A 13,130-nucleotide genomic window follows, 5' to 3' on the forward strand; every position below is an offset into this window, starting at 1 on the left:
AAAAAAAACAACCACCAAACTAAAAGGAATTAAGGTAAATCGATACATTTCCATAAAACCACAACTTAAAGAGGTAAAATTGGAAGACAATCATTCCTACCAGACACAACTTTGATGGCTGCTGTAAATTTGCTGCGGCTGACACTGCTGTAAGTAGCATCCAACCCCTCTTACTGCTTCCATTCACTCTTCTCACAACTATGACCTTAGTCTCAGTTTCTAGAGAGCCAGCCTGGCTGAAAGATAATTCAGGAAGACAGAGAAGTTCTGGAAGAGTCAGCTTACACAAGTGAGGGAAGAGGACAACACTTACCAGCCAGAGGTAAGTGAAGGATGAGACTTTATTTCAGCACCAGCTTAGAATCATAGAATGGTTTGGGTTGGAAGGGACCATAAACATCATCTAGTTCTATCCCCCTGGATAGAACACCTCCCACTGGCCCAGGCTGCTCCAAGCCTCATCCAACCTGGCCTTGAACACCTCCAGGGATGGGGCAGCCAGCTTAGAAAGATCAAGCCACAAACAGTCAAAACCACCTGACTAAGACCGACCTCTTAGCAATTTTATCCAAGAGGTAGAAACTGATGACTTCAGAGTCTTCCTTAGATGGTAAGTCAGGCAAGTTTCCAGGAACTCAGGCAAAACTGCCTTCTTTAAAACTAAAATAAAGATCATTAGTAACTCCAGTCCACAAAAATCTATTCACAGCAGCCAAGACTCAGCTGCTGCAGAAGCAAAAGATTACCAAGTATTGCTTAATTCCAAACCCATTTACGTATTCCTCTGCTGTCAAAAATTATCACCTTCCTGGTGATTTAGGTACTGTTAAAAAAAAAAAAAAAAGCATGACCTTAAGCTATTTATATAAGTTAATACTTTATCTGGTTGAAAGCAATAAAGGTCATAACATTCTTTTTGAGTTTCTTAAACAATAACGTCAAATTTCAAGTCACAGTTTACAATCACAGCACTCTTTGGCGCTAAGGTGGACAGATCCCCACTTCCTTCTCAGTGGAGAGCTCCAACTGTGACCCTCTCTCCTGTACCATCACAAGTCAGCACTGAAACCGCTGAAATTAAAGGAAAATGGGTCATTTCCTTTAATAATTTAAATTATTACATGCTAATTTATTCTACTGAAAGCATTTCTGCCTAATACCTTGAGCATGTTATAGGCAATATGTATTCCTTTAAGAAAAGTTAACTTAATGACCTCATATTATATTCTCTCCCGTGCACATCACCCCAAAAGGGGAAAGACTGAACTCATTTGGCAGACAGGCACACTGTGACTTCGCCTTCAGTCCGGTTTAGGATTCTAGCAGTGGGAGGTCTTAAATCCTTCAGGAGAAGCAGATACACTGTTCAAAAACACCTACAGCGCTTCATTTTCTTCATTTGAGGTTTCTGAAAAAGCAACAGTTCATATTGATTTTATATAAAGAAAGGCAATTCTGTGTACAGCCAGAGCAATAAAACATAATCCCACCTAGAAATACTCATTGGCATTAGTCAGAGAAAGTAAATCACAACATTATTCTCAGGATGGAGAAGAGAAGGCTCCGGAGAGACCTTAGAGTGGCTTCCAGTATCTGAAGAGGCTCCAGGAAAGCTGGGGAGGAACTTTTTACAAGAGCCTGGACTGATAGGAGGAAGGGGAATGGCTTTAAATTGGAAAGCTGAAGATTTAGATTAGACATTAGGAAGAAATTCTTCACCATGAGGGTGGGGAGGCCCTGGCCCAGGTTGCCCCATCCTTGGAGGTGTTCCAGGCCAGGTTGGATGGGGCTTGGAGCAGCCTGGGCCAGTGGGAGGTGTCTCTGCCCATCACAAGGGGTTGGAACTGGATGATCTTTAAGGTCCCTTCCAACTCAAACCATCCTGTGATTCTATATGAATTGAAGTTTACACAATATATAAATCTATATTAATTCAGGGTGAGAGGAACCCACAGAACCATGTAGGTGAAAATCCTGCTCCGAGCAAGGCTAGCATCAAAATTCAATCTTTGGAATGCTTCTATTGAACACAGCGAGTGCTCAAGGAAACAGGCCGCTGAACAGGTAGTTTTACTACTTCAATCCTGCTGACAACCTGTGCAACAGGACAGCTGAGGGCGATGCACAAGCAGGGTTATGCTCACACCATCAAAGTGACAAAGTTATGTAAAACTATTTCTCATCACTGCACGTTCAAGAAGATAAGGGAGCGCAAAGGCACAGGTGCCACTTTCACAGTGAGCCGGGCATATTTTAGATCATCAACCAATTCACAATGCAAAATAGAAGAGAAAAGCAGCATTGACAGAAAGGAAGAGTGTCAGGGAAGAAAAATCTAGACCCTGTAGTGGATCAAAGACATGTTTTAAGTGCTCAGGTGGTAATTAAAGGTTAGTCTAGCAGCTAGAAATTGCTCCGCTCCAGACCCACTAGCCACAAATTTCACTTGATTGACCCACATCTGTCGAGGTGACCTAAGTCACTTGAAGCACTTTCATTGCTTCCTTTTCCCTAACAAACCATTTTTATGAAACTAAGTTAGGGAGACACTGGACCAGCAGTGATACGTGAGACCATCTCCAAGGAAAAATGGATGGGAAGAACAGAGCGATGACAGCCAGAGTGAGCCAGACCGGGCAGCCACCTCGCTGAGCCCCAGAGAGTACAGTGTGCCTGACCACACATTTCCTGTGTTTATGCAACAAAAACCCGCTAAAGGAAAAAAAAATAACCTAATACAGACAGACAATGGAGTGAAGAAGCCCAGTGAAGGTGAAGTCTTGAAAGGGAAAATCCTGCCTAGCTGAAATTAAACTCTAAGAACCATTAGGAAAACAAAAGAAACCAAGACAGCAAATATAATTATACCCCTGCATGGAGTTAAGTCTTGAATAACGCATACACAATTCTGAATGACTCTTCCATAAAAGATGAAAGTGGCATCAAAATTAATATAACCATCCATTAAAGACGACCAGCACCCAGAACAGGTGGCACACTAGAGAAGGAGATGTAGAGAGACCTCTCGGTCTGAAAACAGGTCCCTTCCAACCCAAACTATTCTATGAAGCCACCAAACAATCATAAAATAATTTTGATTGGAAGGGACTTTAAATCTCATCTAGTTCCAATCCCCTGCCATGGGCAGGGCATGTTCCAAGTGAGGAGACAGGAAACACAGGGAAAGATCCCATAAGGTAGTGGACCGTGTTTCCAGTTCGTTTTATTTCCCCCTGCTTCTGCAGCTTTGCTGCTTTCCCTGAGGGAGCTCCAGAAGTCCCCTGTCCTCCTCTGCACCCCTTCTGTCATGTCTCAAAGATACCAAGGAGTCAAGTGGAACAAGCAGCAGCTTTACAAATAAAACCTCACACGGAAAAGATGTATTTCCCTTCTTCCATCCCTACTCATGCTTAAGAGGGACTCGCACTGCCACAGGTAGCTGAGGAGGGCAAAAACCCTTACAAAGGGGGCCAGTGAGTGCCAAGTCCCTGATGGGCTGTGCAAACACCATTCAGCATGGCCATGAATTACCAGGCCATGGGTTTTTACAAAAAAATAAAGAACAGACCTACTTTCCATCCCTACCTGCCCCACAGACAGGGCTCGCAGTGCAGCAGCACTTACATTGTTTTACAGACAAAGGTCAAGAGCTGAGCTGATAGAAACTCTTAACAACTTTGGATGGGATTTCTCCTCTACCTCACCCCAAACCATCAACTCCTTCCAGCTACCGTAACTTGGTTTCCCAGTAGCTTAGGTACCTCTTTTCCAGATGTCAACTTTTCATCATCTTCCCTTACACCTTTGTCTGAAATGGAGAAAATTATATTAAGAAAGCACTTCACTCAACATAGCCATTACATTACAGTTCGTCCATCAACATTAGGCTCAACGTCGGTTGATTAAGAGGTACAACTTAATCACTAGTATCTCGGATTAAGTTATTTCATTCTTTAGTTTAGCGTGAATGAAGTTCAACTTTACATTGCATCTTATATACTTCCAGGTAAAAATACCACGTGAAGGACTCTACATCCAGCCTACTCATTTGTTTGAGGTTGTTTAGAGTGGATGGAGGAGTGTGCTGTGTTGTTTAGGTTTTTCTTATAGCATCATAGAATAGAATCACAGAATCGCTAGGTTGGAAAAAACCTTTGCGATTGAGTCCAACTGTACCTGTCCACTACTAAAGTTCCCTGAGCACCTCATCTGCCCATCTTCTAAACCCCTCCAGGGATGGGGACTCCACCACCTCCCTGGGCAGCCTCTACCAGGGCCTGAGAACCCTTTCAGTGAAGACATTTCTCCTGATGTCCAATCTGAACCTGCCCTGGTACAACTTGAGGCTGTTTATTCTCATCCCATCGCCTGTCACTTGGGAGAAGAGACCAACACCCACCTCGCTACAACCTCCTTTCAGGCAGTTGCAGACAGGGATGAGGTCTCCCCTCAACCTCCTTTCTTTCAGGTTAAACAACCCCAGGTCCCTCAGCTGCTCTCCATAACCCTTGTTCTCCCTCACCTTCCCCAGATCCATTCCCTTCTCCAGACGTGCTCCAGCCCCTCGATGTCCTTCTTGGAGTGAGGGGCTCAGAACTGAACCCAGGATTTGAGGTACAGCCTCTCTTAAATCAGAGAACAAACCCTGAAGTAATGTTTTAATTGGTTCTTGTAATACCAGTGAATAGTGAACCAATCTGTCACTGTCTCTGTGACAAAGTCAAAAGAATCCAATCTGCTTACAAAAACCTTCCAGCTTTTCCTTGTTGCCAACATGAAGGGAAAAGGGGAAGGCTTCACACAGGTTTAATGTTCAATAAACTTGCTAAATAGTTTCTGTAGATCAAATGCATTTATCTATAGCTGTACTCATTCTGTTAGCAGTGAAGAATTACGTCTGGCTTCTTAAAGTATTCTCAAGTTATAACAATCTCTGAAGATAAAATGCAGCAAATTCAAATGTACCAACTTGTGAGAACCACAAACCAGAGCTTGTACAAATTTTTTGAAATGAAAAGAGAGAAAAAATGCATTCAGCTCAGAAGACACTGACAGAAGTCCATTAGGTTTCACTGTCCCACTGTGGCAATTTATCTGCTGTTGCTGGAATTTTTCATTCTTAGTTGTGAAGCCAATTAGTTGAACACTGCAAATTTAGCTCAATTTTCCTGTTAATGTGCAATTTGTACACTCAAATCATTTCTCAACTAGAATTCAGAAAATTGTGTGTTATGGTGCCATAGAAGTACACCAGACATGTTACAATGCACCAACACACGGAACTCTTACCTCCCTCTAAGTGGAAATCAACCCAAGGCAGCAAAAAGATAATTCAATCAATAAAGGTTTCACCCTAGAACCATAGAATGGTTTGGGTTGGAAAGGACCTTAAACATCATCCTGCCATGGGCAGGGACACCTCCCACTGGCCCAGGCTGCTCCAAGCCCCATCCAACCTGGCCTGGAACCCCTCCAGGGATGGGGCAACCACAGCTTCCCGGGGCAACCACAGCTTCCCTGGGCAACCACAGCTTCCCTGGGCAACCTGGGCCACCCTCACAGGAAAACATTTCTGCCCTCTTTCAGCTAAAAACTCTTCCTCCTTGTCCTATCCCTGCACTCCCTAATAAAAAACCCTCCCAGCCTTCCTTCAGTACTGGAAAGCTGCAATGAGGTCTCCCAAGAGCCTTCTCTATTTTAACAAGCCCAACATCTGAGAACAAGAACAGCCAAACATATTTTTCTTTAACCAATCTATTTCTCCATTCATTTGTAGAGCCATATACTGAGTCCCTATAGAGAGGGCAAAGAATTACGATAGAGCTTTAGCATGTAACTTGGCATTACTTTGTAGGGTGTAGTGTTTGTCATCCCTGATAACATCCTCCTCCCCATCTTTCAAGTGCCTGAATGACACCGACTCTTGCACCATTTATTTCCAGCAACTACAATGATATGAAAGGATCTGTTCCAAGGGATTTTGTATTTCCAGAATGGCTATAAATTGGAAGGGCTGAAGATTTAGATTACCCATAAGGAGGAAAGTGTTCACACTGAGGGTGGGGAGGCCCTGGCTGTCCAGGGAAGCTGTGGTTGCCCCATCCCTGGAGGGGTTCCAGGCCAGGTTGGATGGGGCTTGGAGCAGCCTGGGCCAGTGGGAGGTGTCCCTGCCCATGGCAGGGGTGGAACTGGATGGGCTTTAAGGTCCCTTGCAACACAAACCATTCTATAATTCTATGATTCTCCTTTTGCCTCCTTGAACTCACGCTGCCCCACTGTAACTTCTCCGCACATCTCAGAAACCCCTGAGCTTGTCAAAGCTATGCCTCAACTGTCCCCTCCAAGCCACCTTCTAGAGGCAAAATCTCTTTCATAAGCTGGCATAAAAGACAAACAATCTCTAATCAAGAGTCAGCTCTGCCATGACGTCATTAATAAAATAATCAAACAATGATTTCAAGGTAAGCGCGAGGCCATCACTAAACATAGGGAACACAGTGCAAATTACAGTTAGTTCTTTTTCCACTCTTATTTTTAGAGATGCTTTACTGTACATTCCTCCCCACTCTCGGTGACAAGAGAGTACTGAAAATCAGTTTTAAGGGCAGATATTCTGATTTAAAGACAATACCTTCATAGAATTTCTATTTAAAAGGGCTCTGGGATCGTTCTGTAATCATTTATAGATGTTTGTCAGCATCCTGGCAGGAACAGTTCTATAACTGCACACGCACATAAATTGTAATGGTTAAAACAACTCATGCAATAACAATAGTTGACACGGAGTGTGTGCACCCATTTAATTCAGCTGCTTCTGGAGCAGCAATAACATGCTCGCTACTGTAACCAGACAGAACAGAAAAAGAAGCCACACTTAAAAACATAATATATATAAAATCATGTTATATAGTAATCATTGGACATAAACAGGACTCAGTCCTTTACTAACAGTCTGATGCAGTATTCCTCACCGCATACTAATAATTTAAATAACCCAGTCTTATCATATCTAAATCCCCAAGTAATTCACATTTCAGTATGACACAGCCCAAGCCTAAAGTGTTTAATTAACGCACTAAACTATTGTGCTACAGGAACTACCATCACTGGACACAGCAATGACCTAGGCAGACACTTTCTCACTTGCAAATAAGATAATGCAGCCCGATAAAAAAGAGACAGCGATTCTCCCTATTCTGAACAACCACAAAAAGCATGGAAAAGCCAGTTCTTCAGAACATAAACCACTAATTTCACTTCATATTTTCAGACATCATTTTAAGTGCGCTTTGAAAACACTGAAATCATAGAATCATAGAACAGTTTGTGTTGGAAGGGACCTCAAAGCCCATCCAGTTCCACCCCTGCCATGGGCAGGGACACCTCCCACTGGATCAGGGGCTGCTCCAAGCCCCATCCAACCTGGCCTGGAACACCTCCAGGGATGGGGCAGCCATCCCTGGGCAACCAGGGGCAGGGCCTCACCACCCTCATAGTGAAGAAATTCCTCCTTGTGTCCAGTCTAAATCTAACAACCCCAACTCTCTCAGCCCGTCCTCGTATGGGAGGTGCTCCAGCCCCCAGATAATCCTTGAAGCCCTTCTCTGGACCTGTTCCAACAGCTCCATATCCTTCTTATGTCGAGGATTCCAGAACTGGACACAATCCTCCAAATGAGGTCTCCCAAGAGAGGAATAGAGGGGCAGAATCCCCTCCCTCGTCCTGCTGGCCACGATCCTTTTGATGTAGCCCAGGACACGGCTGGTTTCTGGGCTGCAAGTGCACATTGCCGGCTCTTGTTGAGCTTCACATCAATCAGCACCCAAAGTCCTTCTCCACAGGGCTGCTCTCAATCGCATCACCCCCCAGCCTGTATTGAAACCACAGGAGGAAGCAAAGCTATACAAAATCCAGGTGAGCTTCCACTCGAAAAGCTTGCGTTGCGCTCATCAAACACAGCACGTTGGCACACGGCAGCGTAAGCACACGCACCCCTCCTCGCACAACACACGAACGCCGCTGCCACGGTGTGCATTCGACGCGCGTTAAGGAGCTGAAGTTACGCAGGAGAGCAGAGCATGGGATGCGATACGAGTGGAGAGAACAGACGCAGATAAATTGGTCAACGGACCATTCTGGACCACCAGTGGGGGACGCTGAATGAGGAAAGAGAGCTCTGAGGAGTGCTATTTAAATCACTCTTTCATACTTCCCCATGCAGGCACTCTTACACTAATAATTAGACCCAGCGAAACTGATCATTTCGAGAGTGAAACTGATCATTTCGAGTACGAACCTGAACTGGTACATTATAAAAAGAAAACAGGGATGTTTTCAGCCACTCTGCGCTCACTGTTTTAAAGCAAATAAGTTGATGGAGAAATGAGTGCTCCTCAGACTGAGTGAAATAAAGGTGAAAAGGCTGGATTTGGGGTGAAAAAAAGAAAAAAAGACAAAAAAAATTTGTGGGGGGAAAGGTGGGATTTTGGGGTAAAAAAAAAGGTGGAAAGGCTGTATTTTGGAGGTAAAAAAAGGCACAACGAAGGTGGATTTCGGGTGGAAAAGGCACGAAAAGCCTGGCTCCGCGGTGGGAACGGCGCAAGTCTGGGCTCTATGAAGACTCGCAGTGCTCTCCGGCGGGGCTCCCTCCCCGGGGCACCCAGCCGCCCCGCCGCCGCTCCCCGCCCCGGCACCTGCCGCCCCGCCGCCAGGGTCCCCCCCGGCCGCGCCCTCCGCTCAGACAAAGGGCGGCGGGGGCGGCCCCGGGGGAGTCTCCGGTCCCGCACCGCGCTCACCCATGCTGCGCCCGCCCGGCGGAGCGGATCCCGATCCCGCCGCTCAAACCGGGCACGGCGGCTCCATCTGTGTCCCTACGGGCGCGGGAAGGAGGAGACGGAAAGGGAGAAGGGGCTGAGTTCCGAGGCACCGTCAGCCCCGGGAGCGGAGCTGCCCGCAGACGCGCTCCGGTCGCCCTTCTCCCGCCGGCGCGCGCCCCGCCCCGCGGCCCCGCCCCTGTGACCACGCCCCCTTCTGACCACGCCTCTCACCGGCGGGGGGCGCTAAATCTCGCGAGAGCTGAGCTGCTCCTCTGGCCACGCCCCCGTGGACACGCCTTCATTGACCGCGCCCCCTCCTGGCCACGCCTATGCCCTTCGGGGAGGTGTCAAATCTGGCGATAGCGGAGGCCACGCCCCCAGGCCCGCCCCAGGCCACGCCCTTCTAGGACCGGGAATCTCGCGAGAACTGAGATCTCCCACCACGCTCCTCGCGGCCGGCGGCGCTAAATCTCGCGAGAGCCTGAAGGCACCGTCCCCCCCGGCCCGTTGTGCTGTCGGGGTCCTTCTCGCCTCGAGCAGGCGATGTCTGCTTCTCGCCCGTCCCCAAAGAAGGGATGCGCTCCTTCCCACTGCATCTCAAAGAAGCAAAGCCCCCTTCCCACCCATCCTCACAGAAGCAATCATAGGATGGTTTGGGTTGGAAGGGTCCTTAAAGCCCATCCAGTCCCACCCCTGCCATGGGCAGGGACACCTCCCACTGGCCCAGGCTGCTCCAAGCCCCATCCAACCTGGCCTGGAACCCCTCCAGGGATGGGGCAGCCACAGCTTCCCTGGGCAACCTGGGCCAGGGACTCAGCACTGCCAGAATGAAGAAATTCCTCCTTATGTTCGGTCTAAATCTGCCCCTCTCCAGTTTACTCCCATTGCCCCTCATCCTATCCTCACAAGCCTTTTTGAACAGCCCCTCCCCAGCTTTCTTGTAGCCACTTTAGGTACTGGAAGGTCAGTCTAAGGTCTCCTCATAGCCTTCTCTTCTCCAGGCTAAATAACCCCAACTCTTTCAGGCTGTCCTTGTAGGGAAGGTGCTCCAGCCCTCCGATCATCTTTGTAGCCCTCCTCTGGACCTGTTCCAACAGCTCCATATCCTTCCTATGCCGAGGATTCCAGAACTGGACACAATACTCCAAATGAGGTCTCCCAAGAGAGGAATAGAGGGGCAGAATCCCCTCCCTCGCCCTGCTGGCCATGCTTCTTTTGATGTAGCCCAGGACACGGTTGGTTTCTGGGCTGCAAGCGCACATTGCCGGCTCTTGTTGAGCTTCACATCAATCGGCACCCAAAGTCCTCCTCTGGGCTGCTCTCAATCACATCACCCCCCAGCCTGTGTTGAAATTGAGGATTGCCCCAACACAGGTGTAAGACCCTGCCCCTGGCCTTGTTGAACCTCATGAGGTTCTCACAGTCCCGCTTCTCCAGCCTGTCCAGGTCCCTCTGGATAACATGCCATCCTTCCACTGTGGCAACTGCAGCAGTCAGCCTGGTGTCATCTGCAACCTTGCTGAGGGTGCGCTCAATGTCCCCTTCCCTTTCCCAACCCTCCTCGCAGAAGCAATGCTCCCTTACAACTCCTCCTCATAGAATCGATGTTCTCTTCTCATCCTGCGTCATAGAAGTGATTTCCCCTTTCCCACCCTGCCTAACAGAAGTGATGCCCCCTTCCCACCCCACCTCACAGAAGCGATGTCCCTTTTTGCAGTCTGCCTTACAGAAGCAATGCCCCCTTCCCCAATCCACCCTAGGTCACAGAAACCATGTCCCCTTTCCACCCCTGCTCAAGTAATTGATGCTCCCTTTCCCTTTCCCTTTCCCTTCCCCTTTCCCTTTCCCTTTCCCTCTCCCTCTCCCTCTCCCTCTCCCTCTCCCTTCCCCACTCCTCCTCACAGAAGCAATGTCTCCTTCTCATCCAACCTGACGAAGCGATTTCCCCTTCCAGCTCTCCTCAAAGAAATGATGCTCCCTTCCCTTTCCCACTGTGCCTCATAGAAGCAATGCTCCCTTCCCTTTCCCACCTAACAGAAGCAATGCCCTGTTTCCCATCCCACTTCACAGAAGTGATTTCCCCTTCTCACCCCACCTCACAGAATTGATGTTCCTTTCCCACCCCATGTAATGGAAGCAATATCCCCTTCTATCCCTCCTCAAAGAAGTGATGTCCCCTTCCCTTTCCTACCTCACAGAACTGATGTTCCCTTCCTACTGCAACTCACAGAAGTGGCACCCCCTTTCCTCCGCTTCTCAAATAATTGATACTCCTTTCCTTTTCCCCATCCCATCCCACCTCACAGAAGCAAAGTCCCCTTCCCTTTCGCACCCCACATGCCAGAAATGATGCCCCGTTCCCACCCCACGTGCCAGAAGCGATGCCCCCTTCCCACATGGGGCAGGCACCCACATCTTCCTCATGGGAAAGCGCTGCCTCATGGCCCCACAGCCCCACAGCAAAATCCCTGCCCTCAGGCTGCCCATGGTGCCCAGGGACTTCCCCAGCTCCTCCTCCAGCAACATTCTGGCTCTTAGCACTCATCCAAAACCACTTGCCTTGGGATTGTTTTGGGAAACCCCTTTTGGGCAGAGAAGCTGGGAGTCCTGAGGTTTGGGGTCAGTTGTGGCTGCAGGGGCCATAGCGTTCCTCCTGGCTCTGGTCTGTGTCCTTGGGAGGACAGCGGGCATGGCCGGTTAGCCTTTGAAGCTGCTAACCTCGTGTGCATCTTTATGGGCTTGAGCATTGGTTTTGGGGGGTTTATACGATCAGAGTATTTTTTTTGGATTTTCTTTTAAGAATCAGAGAATCGTTAAGATTGGACAAAAGCCCTAAGCTCGTCCAGTCCAACCACCAGTCCAACATCATTGTGCCTACTAAGCCATGTCTCAAAGTGCCACATCTACACATTGTTTGAACACCTGCAGGGATGGAGACTCTACCGCTTCCCTGGGAAGCCTGTTCCAGTGCTTCACCACTGTTTCCCTAAAGAATTTTTTCCTAATATCCAATCTAAACCTCCCCTGCCACAACTTGAGGCCATTTCCTCTCATCCCATCACCTGTCACTTGGGAGAAGAGACCAGCACCCACCTCACTACAACTTCCTTTTAGGCAGTTGCAGACAGTGATGAGGTCTCCCCTCAGCCTCCTCTTCTCCAGGATAAACAGCCCCAGTTCCCTCAGCCGCTCCTCATAACACTTGTTTTCCAGCCCCTTCACCAGCCTTATTGCCCTCCTCTGGACTTACTCCAGCATCTCAATACCTTTCTTGTACTGAGGGGCCCCAGATGTACTTTTAAAAGTGTTCAGAGCTATATCAGGCTGCCACTGCTTAGGTTTTTGTGGGAAACCCGGGAATGGGCGAAAACAACTACTTAGAGCAAAACCAACTTAAAGAAAAAACAGTGACCCTGAGACCAAAAGGACAAGTAAACATGGTCTGGTTTTGATGAAAATCAGGGAATATAACACAGCGGGGCTCTCTGAAATGAAAATATTCTGTCTTCCCTGCTGCAGACATCCTTTTATGAGCAGTTCAGAATGAGCCATTTCAGCCAAGCTCAGGACAAAATTAGCCTAAAAAGAATGTCAAGTATTTCCAGGAGTCAGCTTTGCTTAGCATCTTTCTCATGGAATATAAACAGAAAATGAGTCAGATAATGAGTGCTGAAGACAAAATGTGAAGTTTAAGAGTGTAAATGAGCATATGTATATTGTAGCGTGATATTTTATCTCCTTCACAGTACTTGGAGGAAGATTGTGCTTCCAGTTCTCCTGACAGCAGCACTGGAAACGTAAAAGTGATAGGGAGAATTGCCTTGAAGCATATACAGTGTTTAGCTCTGATAAATGGTCCCATCGTACTCACCTTAAGAGAAGAATCTGTTTCTATAGAAGTACAACCTCTCCTTGCCCCAGATTTACAGTGGTTGACAGGAAGAAGAAATTTGGGACAGAAAGGAAACATCATCCTTAGGGTTTAAAGTCACTCCCAACAAATATTCAGCAAATAACTTCCACAGGGATGAATTATCCTCATCTATCTTCTCTGCTTCTGGTTTTTCCACTTCCTCTGAAGAGCTACATGCTAAAAAAAAAGGACAAAGATGAGAAGAATTACAAATGTGATCTAATGTAGCAATTTTTACCTTTTTAAACCCGGCCACAAGGTGAAGTGTACATATATGAGAGGCGAGAAATCAAATATTCGTAGTGTACGCCTTTACAGAGAGTCAGAGAAGCTCCATATAGCCTTCTTCCAGGAAGCTGGTCTCAACGAGGGCAAAAGCTCATTTTACTTTATTTAAGTGT

The 13,130-nt window shown here is 47.5% G+C and overlaps 1 protein-coding gene across 1 annotated transcript in view; it reads right to left on the minus strand.

The window, feature by feature from the left end:
- Positions 1–9,003, minus strand: part of CD2AP (CD2 associated protein) — an 85,621-nt gene extending 76,618 nt beyond the window's left edge. Inside the window, exon 1 of the mRNA XM_054062516.1 lies at positions 8,796–9,003. Within this exon, the coding sequence (XP_053918491.1) occupies positions 8,796–8,799 (4 nt within the window). The 5' untranslated portion in view covers positions 8,800–9,003. The remainder of the gene's footprint in view (positions 1–8,795) is intronic.
- Positions 9,004–13,130: the final 4,127 nt, after the last annotated feature.

This window comes from Cuculus canorus, chromosome 3, assembly GCF_017976375.1.
Source record: "Cuculus canorus isolate bCucCan1 chromosome 3, bCucCan1.pri, whole genome shotgun sequence".
NCBI classification, from domain to species: Eukaryota; Metazoa; Chordata; class Aves; order Cuculiformes; family Cuculidae; genus Cuculus; species Cuculus canorus.